Source organism: Rhagoletis zephyria, unplaced genomic scaffold (genome assembly GCF_001687245.7).
Source record: "Rhagoletis zephyria isolate East Lansing unplaced genomic scaffold, Rhagoletis_zephyria_1.1 Rzeph_scaffold_02629, whole genome shotgun sequence".
Classification (NCBI taxonomy): domain Eukaryota; kingdom Metazoa; phylum Arthropoda; class Insecta; order Diptera; family Tephritidae; genus Rhagoletis; species Rhagoletis zephyria.
Genome location: NW_016159713.1, coordinates 31,300 through 47,659, shown reverse-complemented (window position 1 = coordinate 47,659; position 16,360 = coordinate 31,300). Strand labels below are relative to the sequence as shown.

The 16,360-nt window shown below is 35.3% G+C and overlaps 1 protein-coding gene across 1 annotated transcript; it reads right to left on the bottom strand.

Moving 5' to 3' along the window:
* Positions 1-14,607: 14,607 nt before the first annotated feature.
* On the bottom strand, positions 14,608-15,706 carry LOC108367316 (26S proteasome non-ATPase regulatory subunit 9). Its single transcript, XM_017621908.1, has 3 exons — positions 15,441-15,706; positions 14,985-15,320; positions 14,608-14,928 (listed from the first exon to the last, which is right to left on the bottom strand). The coding sequence occupies exons 1-3, from the start codon at positions 15,546-15,548 to the stop codon at positions 14,707-14,709; spliced, it is 666 nt and encodes a 221-aa protein (XP_017477397.1). The 5' UTR covers positions 15,549-15,706; the 3' UTR covers positions 14,608-14,706.
* Positions 15,707-16,360: the final 654 nt, after the last annotated feature.

Sequence of the window (16,360 nt, the reverse complement as noted above, 5' to 3'; positions counted from 1 at the left end):
AATTTTCCGAAAATTTTACTGTTTTTTTAAAGAACTGATGTTTCCCACTAAAAAATTAAAAAACTCGCGTTGAGAGAAATATATTTCTACATATCATTCGTAGAGTTCCTTGTGGTGGCATTAACATCTCTTTTTTAAATTTTGGCNATTTTTAGAAATAAAACTTCCCAGCTTCATTTCTTCGCAACAATTTTCCGAAAATTTTACTGTTTTTTTAAAGAACTGATGTTTCCCACTAAAAAATTAAAAAACTCGCGTTGAGAGAAATATATTTCTACATATCTGACTCATTTCTCAGTGTAGACCTGGGAGACCTACAAAAACCCATTTATTGGCGGACGTTTTAACTTGTAAACTTTTCTTAGCACAAGCTGTTAGAATCATTCGTAGAGTTCCTTGTGGTGGCATTAACATTTCTTTTTTAAATTTTGGTGCAGTGTCGCTACAACTGAAAATTAACTGGATGTAGACCTTTTGCCATTGCTATGTAGTCTTTTTGGTTTTGATTCCATTTCATTTTTTTTTTCATAATATCACGTGCTACGACTACTGCTTTTTTTTGCTTTTTGATTTTTATTTCCAATATCTCTACTGTGAAGACCGGAATCCGCGAAATCTTGATTTTTTTAATTTTCCGCAGTTCAATGTGCACCCACTTGGGCTACATACATATGTATGTACATTTACATTTAGGCTGTTCCTGTACTACAGGATTTATTCAGAAATGGTCCGAAGTCCTTCCTGTATACACATTTATAATATCGGGAACACGCTATGTATGTAAATAAATTCGTTCTGTGATAACTGTGACAGTCTTCTAAATATTTTAAGAGTTTTAAATGCAATTATATTTCCTTTTCTACACACTGAACGACATTAAACCTTATGTTATACCTAAATAGTATTCAAGTTACACAAATTTAAAGCACATTCCTGTATTTGTTTTAAGTGTAAGGTATTNGTATGTACATTTACATTTAGGCTGTTCCTGTACTACAGGATTTATTCAGAAATGGTCCGAAGTCCTTCCTGTATACACATTTATAATATCGGGAACACGCTATGTATGTAAATAAATTCGTTCTGTGATAACTGTGACAGTCTTCTAAATGTTTTAAGAGTTTTAAATGCAATTATATTTCCTTTTCTACACACTGAACGACATTAAACCTTATGTTATACCTAAATAGTATTCAAGTTACACACATTTAAAGCACATTCCTGTACATATTTGTTTTAAGTGTAAGGTATTTTTTTTTAATCCTTTTCACTGCATTTCTACAAAATTAACTATTCTTCAAATTGGGTCTAAAGTGAAGCTTCGCAGTCATCCAAGGTAAATATATCGCTAGCTTAAAGTGATTAGTAGTTAAGTCCTCTTATAAAAATTTGACAGGATGAAAACAACTTCTTTGAGCCATTTTCTTCAATTATTTCGCAAAACTTTGAACACAACATTTTGCGTGTTTAAAGCAAATCAAAACTCCATAAGAATCAGAAGGATTCGATCATTATTTATATTTCTTTTTTGTTTTTGGACTTAGCAAATTTGCCTTTCGTTAAATATAAACAAAAAATAAATAAAACAAGTACTTTAATCTCTTTCGAAACGATGTATTTTTAAATTCTCTTGCTCAAAATATGAGTTTTCAAAAAAGTGGACTTAGCAACTTTTCACTCTTAACTAGCGAAATGTATGTATGTACATATAAGAAACTCGGTTCTTAGAGGAAATCAAAGTGGGCATTCTAGTGAAGTTTATGGATGTGTATACATACATATGTACATGTATGTACATGCATACATGCATGCATCAGTATGTATTTGCATGCATACATACATATGCATATACGTATGAAAGTGAGAAAATTAAAATACCCATTATTTTGTGCGTGAATAATGGCCGTAATAAGATTTTGAATTAAAAATTGTTCATTTAATTTATTAGCAAAATTAACAGTGTCGCACATGCCCCGATTGCTTCTGTGAATTTTTCGCGTTTTCCCAGACTTTGTAAATTCTCTTCGATTTTTCATGGCTATCTCGATTTGACTTTTATATGTACACCAGTTTAAAGGAGTTCACCAACAAGTATTTAATACAAGTTATATTGCACGCTTAGGCTCCTCACTAATTGTAAAAAATAATTTTAATTTTCTTCTTATGATTTTATCAGAAATTTTTTTGTATGCACTATTTTTTTTATTGTAATGTACAAATTAAGTTATCCTGTAACCGTGTCACATCGCTGCGGTCTTGTAAGCAATGCACGCGCTTTGGCCACTTAAAATTACTGAAACGGCTGCCTCTTGCATCCTGCGAGCACAGCATACCGTATCGTCTCTCACTACTGCTACTGCAGATGCTGTTATTCGATTTGTAAAAGGACATCTCTACTCTCAGCTTTGCTGAATCGGAATAGAGCGCTATCTGTCATTTTTTCATCCCCCGAACGCTATACATTCGGTTTGTCAATAGTTGGACATTGCTAAAAAGGCAATGAACAAAGCCGGAAATAAAAGTTGATAAAATCCTACTACCAGTTACTTGTATGTTCAAATCACGATATGCAAATTAAAATGTCGGACTTGCGCAACCTCCAAAGAAATTAATACGACTATGATTAAGGATTTAATCTATTTTTAAAATAGAAAACAATATACGGGGTGTCCTTGACCACCCGGTCACCCCCTTCTAAAATGGTGGGAAATGTTTTTTTTTATTGCAAAACACTAAAATTTTACCTACCAAATTGGTGGTATTACTGACTGCCGGTTTCCACCGAGTTCGGGTTAAACCGACCGGAAGTCCATTTTTAAATTAGGCATAGCTACATACATGTTGTTTCTACAAATTCGTATTCTGAGGATAGAAATACATACGTATCTTTTGTTTAAAACTTTTTTCTCGGAAGTGCCTTTGTCAACCTCTATAGGAACTTCGAACTTCAACTGGGCCTAAATTTCTGAAATGAGCGAAGTTGTATTTATTGCAAAACGAGAAAATATGAATTACCAAATCTCTTTTGGTCGTATTACCGACTTCCGCTTTCGGCCGGAAGTTGGTTACACTGACCATTGTTTATACTTATAGTTAGTGATGTGCTGAGTCAATACTTTTAAGTATTGACCGATATTCGGTACCGATTTAAAAAGTATCTAATACTCTCGATACTCGGTACCGAAACATTTAGGTTACGAATAAAAGCGCACACATCAGTGATCGGACTTCTACCACATTGTGGTAGATCTGCCACTTTTTTGAGCATCTACCACTCAAGGTCAAAAATCTACCACGTATTCGCATTTTTGAGTAGTTTTATTTTTGCTCGACATAATTTTCTTAATTTTAAGAGCAAAAATTGTCCAACACTACATAAATACTATATGGTAACAGTAATGATATAATACAAGATTGCGCATTCCCGGCGGCGATGAAATTGCTCAAGTAAAAGTAAACAAAGCCGAATGGGAGGATAAAATAAACAGTAAATTTTCTCAATAATCAATTTTTCGACAGGAAACGTGGTTTTATTGTGTTAAATTGGAAAATATATGATTTATAAAAAGATTTTATAGCGAAAATGTAAAAAAACGGCGATTTTTGTGAAAGTATTACAGCCTTATTCTAGAACCCAAATTTTCGTAATTCGTAATTCGTACCTACGTTACGAAAAACGTAAAATCGACATGCAGCAACCCTTGCGGAAAAGTGTGCAGCATTGACAGGTATCAGTTGTTTTTCGAATCAGCTGTAAGAAGGAAAACAAAGTGTAAAAGAATTAAAAAAAAACACTCATCATGTGCTTGTTTATAGTAAAATTGATTGATTTAAAATATTTTGAGGAAAATTATGGATTCTGATGCTTTGCAGTTATAGCAGCGGAGTAAGAGCGCGCTATGGCAATGGACTCACAAAGGTATGCGGAGCTGCCGGGCATAGTAACCAGGGGCGCATCTATGTCAGCTGCTGGTTGAATTGTTGAACCACAAGCCAAAACTCCTTCTATGCCTGCAGAACTGGTTCCCAATCCAGTTAATGCAATAACAGCTTCTTCCAAGCCATTGAAAACATGCATTTTGTTAGGTCCACCACCTGTTGCGCTTGCTTCTGCCTTCGGCCGCGCTTAGGGATTATAACTCTTACTAAGTAGAATTCTCCTTTCTGTGTTGCCGGAGAAGAGGGGCTCCGCATGTCAAAGGTATACAATAATTCTTGTGCATATCACAGTATTCTTGCGCAGAACCCACATCGAAATTTGCAAAAAAGTGCGTAGTTCAAACTGAATTTATTAATAATTTGAAACATACATATATTTTAAATAAAGGTTTAATCTTTTGATAACACGTGTATGTTAAAGTTTTTGGATTCGGCTTATGCGTTTGGACACAAAAACCGTACAAATAATTAAACCGGTCCCACGTTTCTCGATAAGGGGCAACAAAGGTTCTTTTTTGCTCGTTTATATAAAGCAGTGGATAAAAATATACGCGTATGCGAAAGGCAAATTTATCTGTTTAACTAAACACCGCTAATATTTCCGGCAAACACACATCGATTTACATCTTTTAATTCGTCTCCGACACAATTGCTTTCGTACAAAATTACGCAAAAAAATCTTCGAAAGTCCGAAGATATGATTCAGATTGCAGCATACCATTCTTACGATTCGTGGCAAAATCCAAATACGAAAGTGTTGCAAAATAGGGGTGTTAGCAAATTTAAGTAGATCGAAAGTTTCTGAGGCGTTGTTTACTTTTACTTGAGAATTGTCAAAACCGGTAAGTCCCAAGTAGCGGTTTCTGGAACGTTTGCCACATTTGTTCGCTACATCGTGATGTGATAAAAAGAAAAGCTGGCAGCACTCCAGCAGGTTGCAGACACCTCTTAAAATATGTTCGCAAAATATCTTGATATGGAGAAAACTGCTTCAAGGAAAACAAGTGCCAAAACTCAACGCAATTTTTAGTAACTTTAATCTTGCACTTTATTATACTAAAATACAAATTTTTTTAGAGTCTAATTAAAAAGTATGCAATTTAGGCGAAACCTCGCAGAGTTTTTTTAATTTTTGTACAAAGTTTGATCTAAAACCGGAGATCTACCACATTTTTTTTAATCTACCACATTTTTTTAAATCTACCACATTTTTTAGCAGATTTTACCACACAGAATTTTTGTAAGTGAGATCACTGTATCGGGTACCGAAAAGGAAGTATTGGGTACCAAAATCTTTTTTAAGTATTGGGTACCGAAAATGCAGCACATCACTACAGATAGTCCATTCCAGAAAAAAGTTTGCGAAAAGAATTTATGTGTTTTTAGGCGCAGAATCTGAATCTGTGGTAAAAACATGTACACCTCATTTAAAAAATGGACTTCCGGTCTGTTTAACCCATCTCCGGTCGAAACCGGAAAAATCTTTCCGACAAAACGTATTTATGTATATATTATGGGTCCGAACATTCCAGGTACATGCCCACAAATTGTAGTCCTTTAAACGTTTGCCGTGGTCGTTATCAAGAGAAAGGAGTATTAGCTATTCTTTTCATTGGAATCTATTTTACTGCGAGGGATGCTTTCTCAAACATGGATCGTCGCTTGCTTCAAGACAGACACCTGGTTGCAGCCGCTCCTCATGGTGAACAGACGCTGCAGACTTCAGTGAGTCCTTAAACCGAATAAGTTGGAGTGACCCCACCGAAGCTTGCTCACGAGGGTGCGAACGAGGACGGAAGAGTTTAAATTGAGTATAGGCATGGAACTGTAACTACATTCCCAGAAGAAGTATACCCCATTGCACCACACTGAGTGAAAAAACTCCTTTATCAAACTCTAAAAAATCTGCTTAAAANTGGATCGTCGCTTGCTTCAAGACAGACACCTGGTTGCAGCCGCACCTCATGGCGAACAGACGCTGCAGACTTCAGTGAGTCCTTAAACCGAATAAGTTGGAGTGACCCCACCGAAGCTTGCTCACGAGGGCGCGAACGAGGACGGAAGAGTTAAAATTGAGTATAGGCATGCAACTGTAACTACATTCCCAGAAGAAGTATACCCCATTGCAATACACTGAGTGAAAAAACTCCTTTATCAAACTCTAAAAAATCTGCTTAAAAATGCAAAACCGCGTAACTGGCATTGGCTGCCAAAAATTGGATTTGCTCATACAAGCTCTTGGCTCAATCCTTATCCATTCATCCTGAAATATACTAGCCAGAAATGCGACTGCTTTATAAAAAAAAAGAGAACTATTTTGAAATATGAGCATTTTCACGCGCTAGAAAATAATTGCTGAAACTTCACATAGCGGTTTTGCATTTTGCTGATACGCGGTTTTGCACTTTAAACGACGATATGTTTGTTTCTTTTTAAAATTTTTTGGTAAAATTACACGATGAATATGTATTTTTCTCGTTAACACATTTTCGTGTGTTAAAATCCTTTTTGTTAGCGGCTTTACACAATTCTACGGGTGAAATCAAACAGCAGATGTGTATTTTGTAGCTTGTACACACTTTCGTAGTAAATTTACGCACACCACAGCAGCTATTATATTACACTCTAAAAAGTCCGAAATTTAAACAAACTATTCATTGAATAATCGAGCATGCAATTTCGCGAATAATAAGAAATCAGTAACCTACCTTTAGCTAGGAAATTTACACACTTTTTTTTAGAGCGCAGAAAACTAAAAAATACACGTTGCGGAATAACAAAACAAAATACATCTTCTAGATAATTTTTTGGTCAAATTTGCAAAATTTACCAATTTTGTGTTATTGCGTTGACTTGATTAACCTTTGGAAGTTCTATGTTTTACATATTTCTTCTTCAAACTTTCAAACTTGATTTCCCAAAATTTTAATTGTGCACGTTTCTGGCACATGGTAATGTGTATGTTTTTCAATGCAAGCTTATACAGTAAACTGCGTTTTTCTTAAACAACTAGCTGTCATTTGTTTAGCTAATCTTAGTTTAAACCAGCCAGCTTGAGCGTTTAAACTAAATTTAAACCACAGCCATACACTGAAAAACTGGTCCTATGTCTAACGCCTACCCTAAACCAGTTCACAATGCATACACTTGCACATTTGTACTGAAAATCTGTAGTTAACTGCCGATTCTGAGTTACTATGAATTTGACCCTTATTGAATTATTTTTTCTAAATATCTGCCTACCTTACCAGAACAGACTGGGTAAATACGCCATATTTTACAGGTAGCTTTACCTGGTGTTGGCAGCATCGTACGACTGCTCCGTGAGTACTCCCTGGGGATGTTAATTTTTCAGCTTTTTCCGATCCGTTATCACCCGGGATTTGGATATTCATTACTTTTCAACAACTTAAATCGAAAAAATTGCTTCTATATTGTTTGAAAATGAGTTTTATTTAAAGTGGCGTTATTTTTTCACACTGACGTCAGGATTGATTTTAAAGGACTTTGTGATTTGAAAGATATGATAAATTCCCAAAATTACTTAAAAAATTCAGCAGGAAAACGCCCCCGAGCTTACTAGTTATTGAATAAAAAAAAGAAATATAACCAATGCTGGTGAAGAAAAGGAGTTTTCGTTATTGCCATTAGTGCAAATTACAATCCCGGGAATGCCGGGATTAACATTCCTAATTCGAATACTCCCCATCATGATAAAAATATAGTAAGGTAGAACCGCTGAGAGTCACTTTTAAGATTCTTGACGTTTCCAAACAATTTAATTTTTAAATTTACTCACAAACTCACACACACATTTTCATTTTCAATCTCAAGCAACAACAATTTCTAACAATTTCAATTTTTTATTTTCACTTTTATATGATTTTAAAATGTTGGCAAACTTCAAAAAAAAATCATGGCCGACAAATTGAGAGAACGGTTATACCTTGCTATGTTTTTATCATGCTCCCCATTGCTCCCTATGCTTCTGTGTAAAAGTATGTAATTTTGTGTACTCCCTTTAACATTGCATGTCCTAGGAGGCGGGGAAATCCCTTTAACTTCCTCAACGAGCAATCGGGGAGCACATACAGAAATATCATCCCAGAAACCTCCTAAGGGAGCAATCCGGGAGTACTCCTATGAAAACCACCCCTATACCTCCGCGAAAAAGACAACAACGGAGTGTACATAGAAAAAGAACCCATATTTCTCCCGAATGACCAATAAGGGAGTGCTCCCAAGAGCGGCATAACGAAAGCCTCCTCTACGAGTAATAAAAGAGCTTTTCATTGCCCCACACTTATGTGCTAAACGATTTTGCTATTTATGGAATCCATTTATTTAATTTTGTAATCACATGCATGTATACAATATTAAAAGATCTTAACATATTCCTACATATAAGTACGAGATCAGACAAAACATAAATAATACTAGTTATATTATTGATTAATATCGGAATTCTAGTGCGCACTTGTGCATTAAAAGTAAAACAGAATAATAATAAAACGGTAAGATAACTACATGATTTTTAACCACGATCAATGTGAAGGTTACTTTGCCCATTTGATATCTATAACTATGTTTATGCGTAGGATAATTCCCACCGTCAACGAGCTGATTAGACCTTATCAGTGCGCTTTAGGCCTGGAAAATCCACCATAGATCAGGTATTCACAATACGCCAAATCTTGGAAAAGACCCGCGAGAATAGGATCGACACACACCATCTATTTGTCGATTTCAAAGCCGCTTTCGACAGCACGAAGAGAAATTGCCTTTATGCCGCGATGTCTGAATTTGGTATCCCGCGAAACTAATACGGCTGTGTAAAATGACGTTGAGCAATACCACCAGCTCCGTCAGAATAGGGAAGGACCTCTCCGAGCCGTTTGATACCAAACGAGGTTTCGACCCAAGGGTCGACTCCCTTTCGTGTGATTTCCTTAATCTGATGTTGGAGAAGATAATAAGAGCCGCGGAACTGAATCGCTCAGGCACAATACTTTACAAGAGCGTACAATTGCTGGCATATGCCGACGACATCGATATTATCGGTAAAAACCAAGGCTACGTCTGTTCTGCCTTTTCGGGATTGGATAGGGAAGCAAAGCGAATGGGTCTGGTGGTGAACGAGGATACAACGAAGTATCTCCTGTCATCACACAAACAGTCAGAGCATACGCGTCTCGGCACACACGTCACTGTTGACAGTTACAAGTTTGAAAAAGTAGACGAATTCGTTTATTTGGGAACCAGCATTAACACCAATAATAGGTGCAATCCCGTATTCCTCGGACTCGGACTAGTAAAATTGTCAAAAAATAAAAATTCGCTCAGAGCAAGAGAGTAGCATTGAAAAGTACGGGATCGCTTTCTAGTAAAAAATGGTAACTTCTGTCAACTTCAACATAACCTCCAAATTTTGGTTGTAAATTTTTGCTTATTTTGTATGTAAACACACTCAGCTCACACATGTAAATAACCAAAAATACTTTCAAATTCATTAGAATCCACTTAAACAAGTAATTAAATACTTTTCAAAATGAATTAGCAGTTTGCACTTTTCTTTTGTTTACAATTTGGTTGCCAAACACACTACAGCTGATCGTTTGACACATTTACCAGAATTTACCAGCAAAAAATTCTCGGACTAAAACTGGTAACTTCTGACAGAGAGAGAACCGTATTTACTCTCTTTTTTGTCCTCTCAATAGTCAGAGAACCGAGTACGGGATCGATTTCCAGTAAAATCTGACTGAGTCTGACTATTTCTGACTAGTCCGGACTCGTACGGGATCGCAACTAATAATGTCAGCCTTGAAATCCAACGGAGAATCACTCTTGCCAACAAGTGCTACTATTGGGCTGAGTAGGCAATTGAGAAGTAAAATCCTCTCTCGTCGTACAAAGATCACACTCTATTATAAGTCACTCATCATGCCTGTGCTGGTGTATGGCGCGGAGGCATGGACAATGAAAGCATCTGATGAGGCGGCTCTTGGAGTTTTCGAGAGAAAGATTCTGCGAAAGATTTACGGACCTTTACGCGTTGATGATGGCGAATATCGCCGACGATTTAACGATGAGCTGTATGAGCTTTACAACGATATAGACATAGTGCAGCGAATTAAAATTCAGCGGCTCCGCTGGCTTGGCCATGTCGTTCGAATGGACAGAAACGCTCCTGCTCTGAAAATATTCAACGCGGGCCGCGATGCTGGTAACAGAGGAAGAGGAAGGCCTCCTCTGCGTTGGAAAGACCAGGTGGAGGACTTGACTTCACTTGGCATTTCCAATTGGCGTCAGTTAGCACAGAAGAGAAATGACTGGCGTGCTGTTTTGGACTCGGCCAAAATCGCTTAGGCGGTTACAGCGCCAATAAAGAAGAAGTAATAAGCAATTTTTTAGTGTTGTCGAGCAAAAAATGTTTACGAATTATCACGATTTTTGCCCAAATCGCGTTCGTGCAGACCAAAAAATTACCCAACACTCAAAAATTGTGAGAGCAAAGTGACAGTTCTCTTGGAGAGAAGTTGCAAATTCTTGCTGGAAAAATTTTTGCCAGCAAGAATTTGCAAACACGAAAAACATGTGGTTGTGGCGCATGGTTGCATTTTTGTCTACAATAATTTGAATAAATTAGTTCGTTAAATTTAAAAATTTATTGACACGAGCGATTTTTTTATGAAAAAAGGAAGTAAATAATTGTTGATATAATTAATTTAGTTGATTTCAATGATTTGAACTTAATTCGGCTGAAAAAAATTGTATTCGCAATCGGAATGCAATTGCAACCAGAGTCGATTTAAGAAACCCGACAGCTAGTACGATGAAGAAATAGAGATGTATGTTAAAGAAAGTCAGAACAACAAGAAATATACATGTATATCCTGTTTTTGGCCATCCGAAAGAATTTTAAAAATTCTATAAAAATTTTTTATGTTTGAAATGCAACCGTGGACGCCAGCTGGCAGCGAAACTTGCAAATTCCTGCAAATTTGCGTTCGTGCAGAAATTTGCAAGTTTCTCAACATGAGAGAGAATTTGAGAGAATTTTTTCTTACTCTCTGATATTTTGAGTGTTGGATAATTCTTGCTGGATTTTCGACGAACCAACCTTTTGTCTGTTCTCATACTTATAGGCATCTGTTAAGATCTTTTAATATTGTATACATGCATCATGATTCAATAACACAAGTCCACAAAAAAAAAATCGATGAAAGGTTCCTTTGACCAAACCTAGTCTGTTAAATGTTTTTGGGATCGCTTAACACGAATCTGAAGTCCGTTTTGCTCCATCACGTTTAGATTTTTTCCTAACCTCTAAAAACACCTCGGATTTTCTCTTTCACGTAAAATGCGAAATGTTTTTTCAGGTTAGGTTTTGCTTTCTCGAGCTGTACCCGCCACTGCTCATATACAGCTAATTTTTAGGCTCTTATCGGACTCATAAATTACTACATTCGGACTCTTATTTTAGGTTGTTCTTTGGGTCTTATTTAACGCATTATATTTGCGAAGGAATTCAGCAAAAATTTCTTTCAAATAACTTACATACATACTTACGTGCATATACATATTCCAACATGCATTTAATAGCAACAGCTGCAGCTAAATTTTGTTAATTTTTTGTTTGCTAATTATTTTAAATTTATGTATAAACAAGTTTTCGATATAAATTTCGAGTCTTTATTGTGTTTATATTGCCATAAGGTGCTGGCTCATAACTTGGATCATATATGAATCCTAAAAGACTCATATAAGAGTAAACAAATTTTTTGTTTTTGACTCATATTTCTTACCTACATACGACTTTCGGACTCATATATTCTGAACGCTCAGAATATGTTTGCGGGGAAATAATCATTCGGACTCATTTTAGAATCAGAATAGTCTCGAAATTCTGACTTGTAAAGGTGCCCTTACCAGGGACCATAACGATTATAAGAAATAAAATTAAATATTGCTCTATAATTATTACTGAATAATGAAAAAGTTTTTTCGTCTCGCGTGGCGATTATTTTAAAATATAAATTATTTTCGACAACTCATAATAATTATATGGGAATTGTATTTTTTTCGTGTCCCGGGAAGTTTATTTCAAGACGGAAATTATTCACGTCTTCTCATAATAATTATATGGGATTTTTATTATTTTTTTTCGTCTCTCGGGACGTTTATTTCAATACGAATATGATTTCTTTATATTCTTAAAATCAATTTTGTGAAACAAAAATTCAATTTCCAAGTGTTTGCATTTAAGACGTAAGTAATATTCTTCTTGAAATAAACATGCCGAGAACCGAGAAAAATAAAAATCCCATATAATTATTATTAAAAGACGTAAATAATTTCCATCTGAAAATAATCATCCCACGAGACGAAAAAATATATTTCTCGTAAAAAATTATTATACAAAAACAAAAAAAAAAAAATTCTCTTAAAACAAGGCGACGTTTTTGATCTCAAATATTAGGATAATTATTTTGGGAATCTGGTTCTTACACGATATGTATTTGCAAGTGTACATGCCACTTTTTACATATGGAATTGTCAACATATCGTGTAAAGGCAAATTAGATTTTCTGCTGTACAAAGCAGATGCCCGTATGTATATACGAAATAGAAATGTTTCTATTTTCATCTGACACAGATAGAATCACGATAAAAACATTAGAAGGTAAAATAATTCTCCCAATTCGTCGGCCATGATTTTTTTCTGACCTTTGCAAACATCTCATATAAAATTGAAAATAAAAAAATGAAATTGTTCACAATTGTTGTTGTTTGACATTAAAAATGGGAATGTGTGTGAGCTTGAGCAAAATGTGTTCAACGAAGTGTGACTGAATTTGACATTGCTCTCAAAAGAACCATCCTATAAAGTCAAATTGAAAAATTTGTGTATGAATTTTGAATCGATTGTTTATATTTTTTGGCATAATAACACCTTAAAAGAGAGCCTACCTGAGTTGTCAATCACGCCTTGTTTAATACATCTTGAGCATGAGTTCAAATTTTAAAATTATATTGCTGGCAAACGTCAAACTGCCTCTCAATGATTTTATCTTGTAATATTTTTATCATGGATAGAATTATGTAAGTCTAGTTTATTTCGTTTTCAAAGAATGTATTTTTAAATAGTTAAATAAAGACTGTGAATTTGACAGACATACGCAATTACATATGTATTGAAAAAGTCACATTTACAGATGCGAATACATATCGTGTAAGAACACCTCAACCATCATTATGAGCTCAAACAAGTAAGAAAGTCTAAGTTCGGGTGGAGCCGAACATTAAATACCCGGCGCAAGTATTAAATATATGCTTTTTCACCTTTCCGAAAGCTACCGCTAGATGGTAAGCCGGGGTGTATCAATTTTGAATAAATTAGCGTCCTTAAATTTCGAAATATTGTAGTTTCAAGCATTTCTGAAATTTACGGTTATGTGAGAAGCGGCCGTAATTTTAGTCCGATTTCAATAATTTTCAACGTTTTCCTTTTATGTGGCAAGCACAATAGCCATACCGAGTTTGGTACAAATTGGTAGAACGGTTACCGATATACATATATGTGATCATAAGTGGGCGGTGCCACGCCCATTTTCCAAAATTTTACCATAAACGTATTTCTTGGTAAAGAATTGTTGCAAGCATCAATTTTGAATAAATTAGCTTTAATATTTACTGATTTATCGAAGATTTTGTATTTCTCTAAATTACCGTTATATGGGATGTGGGCGTGGTTATTGTCCGATTTTAAAAATTTTCGGCCATTTGGTATGTTATGCGAAGGCCAACAACTGTGCCAAGTTTGGAAGAAATTGGTGCAGCGGTTACCAAGATATACACATGTAACCATAAGTGGGCGTGGCTACGCCCATTTTCCAAAAATTTATAATATTCTTATTTTTCGTCTAAAAATTATTGTAAATATCAATTTTGAGTGAATTATCTTCAGTAGTTACTAAAATATCGCAGTTTTCGTATTTCTGGAAATTACCGTTATATGGGAAGTGGGCGTGGTTACAGTCCGATTTCGCCCATTTTCAATACCAACCTACCTTGGATTAACGAAAACCTACATACCAAATTTCGTTGAGATATCTCAATTTTTGCTCGAGTTATCGTGTACACGGACGGACATGGCTTAATCGATTTCTCTATTCATTCTGAGCATTTATGTATACATTTGTCTATATCTATCTCGATTCGGTTTGGCTGTTACAAACAACCGTTATGTGAACAAAATTAACATACCCTTGTGCACAAGTGCGCTCGGGTATAAAAAAAAAAGTCAGAAAAGAGCGTATTTTCCTTCTTAGAGGGCACTCAAATGTGAGTTTAAGGTAGGAGTCATATTATGACCTGGGAAATATGACGTATTCCAAGTCTTAAAAACAAATATTCTTCATAATTCTAATTATTAATACTCTTTTACTTCTACGCGAAAAGTGATTTTGTTAAACTCAGAATTTATGACATCAAAAGAGTCTGAAACGTGTCAGTCTGGTTGACTGTTCTCAGAATCATAATTATAACGGAAGACTCATTTTAGATTCATAAATTCCGAGCACTCAGAAAATTGTTTAAAGGGATTGTTCTGGTAGGGATTCTTGTGTATATAAAAAAAAATTATTCGAAGCTGTTTGTGATTGCTTGAAATTTGAAAACGGAAATGTAATTGTACATGTTGGAGTATAGTATATATTCTTCCGGTAGGGAAATAAAATATTTGATTGGTCAACAGCATAGTATTCAAACATCGGGAAGTACAATATTACAGCCCAAGAGTCCTCGACCACTCCATGTTTTCGGTATTAATATCAGCTCTAAGTGTTGGTTTCCTCGCTTTATTTTCAGTGGAATTCTTTGATTTTGCATGTGACGCACAATGATGCCAAATTGATTTAAATCTTTTTGAAAGTTTCTGCAGTTAATTGTGCCGAATTCCAATAGCTCATCACCTACTTTTAAACCCTGTATAAAAATGTGATTAAATATTTTGCATCATCAAATGTTAATTTATATCTTACAGCTTCTTCAGCAGGCGAGCCAGGATTTATCATATTCACCTTGGCTATGGCTAGCGCTGTTGACGAAGCACAGGACCCATTACTGGTATTTGACATCTCACTATCATCTTCCAAATGCATCCCTGATGCTTTGTGTGATAATCCCTGTGCCCGTTCCTCAGCTGCTTCTGCGTGTAATTTATGCATTTGTTTTTCAATTTCCTTCATTAACGCTTTGTGATCATTTTGTAGACAAATTATTTGTTGGCGCGCTTGCCGTACTTGAAAAACATCAATATCGTTCCGCGGATATCCATCTGCATCCACCAAAGTTCCGTGCATTCCAACATCGTCATTCTACAGAAAGAAAGTATGGGAGTAAATAACTCGATTGCTAACTATGACTTAGCATATATGCAGAATAATAATGCAAAAGGCTTAAGACACATACGAGAATCAATAGAGAAACGGACTTACATTTCTTAAAATAACACCATATTCAGATATTCTGGATTCAAGTTTTTCCTTTTCGCCCATAAGTTTAAGTACCAAGTCTTTAGTGGGATTTGGCATCGGCACAACCATTTTTTAGACAATTTGACAATTTTTGACGATTATTTCGACAATTTATTAAATAGATACGTTAAAAAAATATATATAAATTCTTGTACCAATTAGAAATGTGATGCATCGAAAACTCGAAACTCGATGTATAAATAGTCGATGCATCGAGACATCGGCTTTGTTTCTTTTCTTTTCTAGCATATAATTATCAGGAAAAAGAAGAATGAGAAAATTAAAAGAATTTAGCAAGAATGATAGAATACAAGATTGCGCCTATCAGAGAGGATTTTTGAGAATAAATTTTGTGTGACGTCACACTGGTGCAATTGCGAGAGAGAAATGCCAAAACGTGAGCAAGAATGGAAGAAGAAGAAAACATGTTGCAAGGAAAACGTAAACAAGTTGCACAAGTGTGACGTCTTACAAACAACGATCCTGTCAAATTCACTGAGAGAGGAATAGCGGTACCGTGATTGGCGCAACCTCTATTTCTCTCAATCGTGAGAATTTAGCTGACAGAGAGCGAAATAACGAAAAAGTAAAGAAAAAAAAGTAAAGAAAAAAGAAAAGTAAAAATTTTACTAGCAGAAATTAGCAGGAGAGCCAAACAAAAGAAGAGCGTAAGAACGAGAGAGAGCTGCTAGTTTCTGCAAGTTGTTTGGGTTAAGAAACGCTTTCCAATTGAAATTAGTGATAATTTGTGATAATTATTTGTTAAGAAACAAAGCTATCATTTTTGCTGTTTCCATTTGCCTGTTTGTTTACATTTTGTACTGAACAGCTGATTGTTGTTTGGTAACATTACGAAAATAACCTATCTATAAATGCTGTTT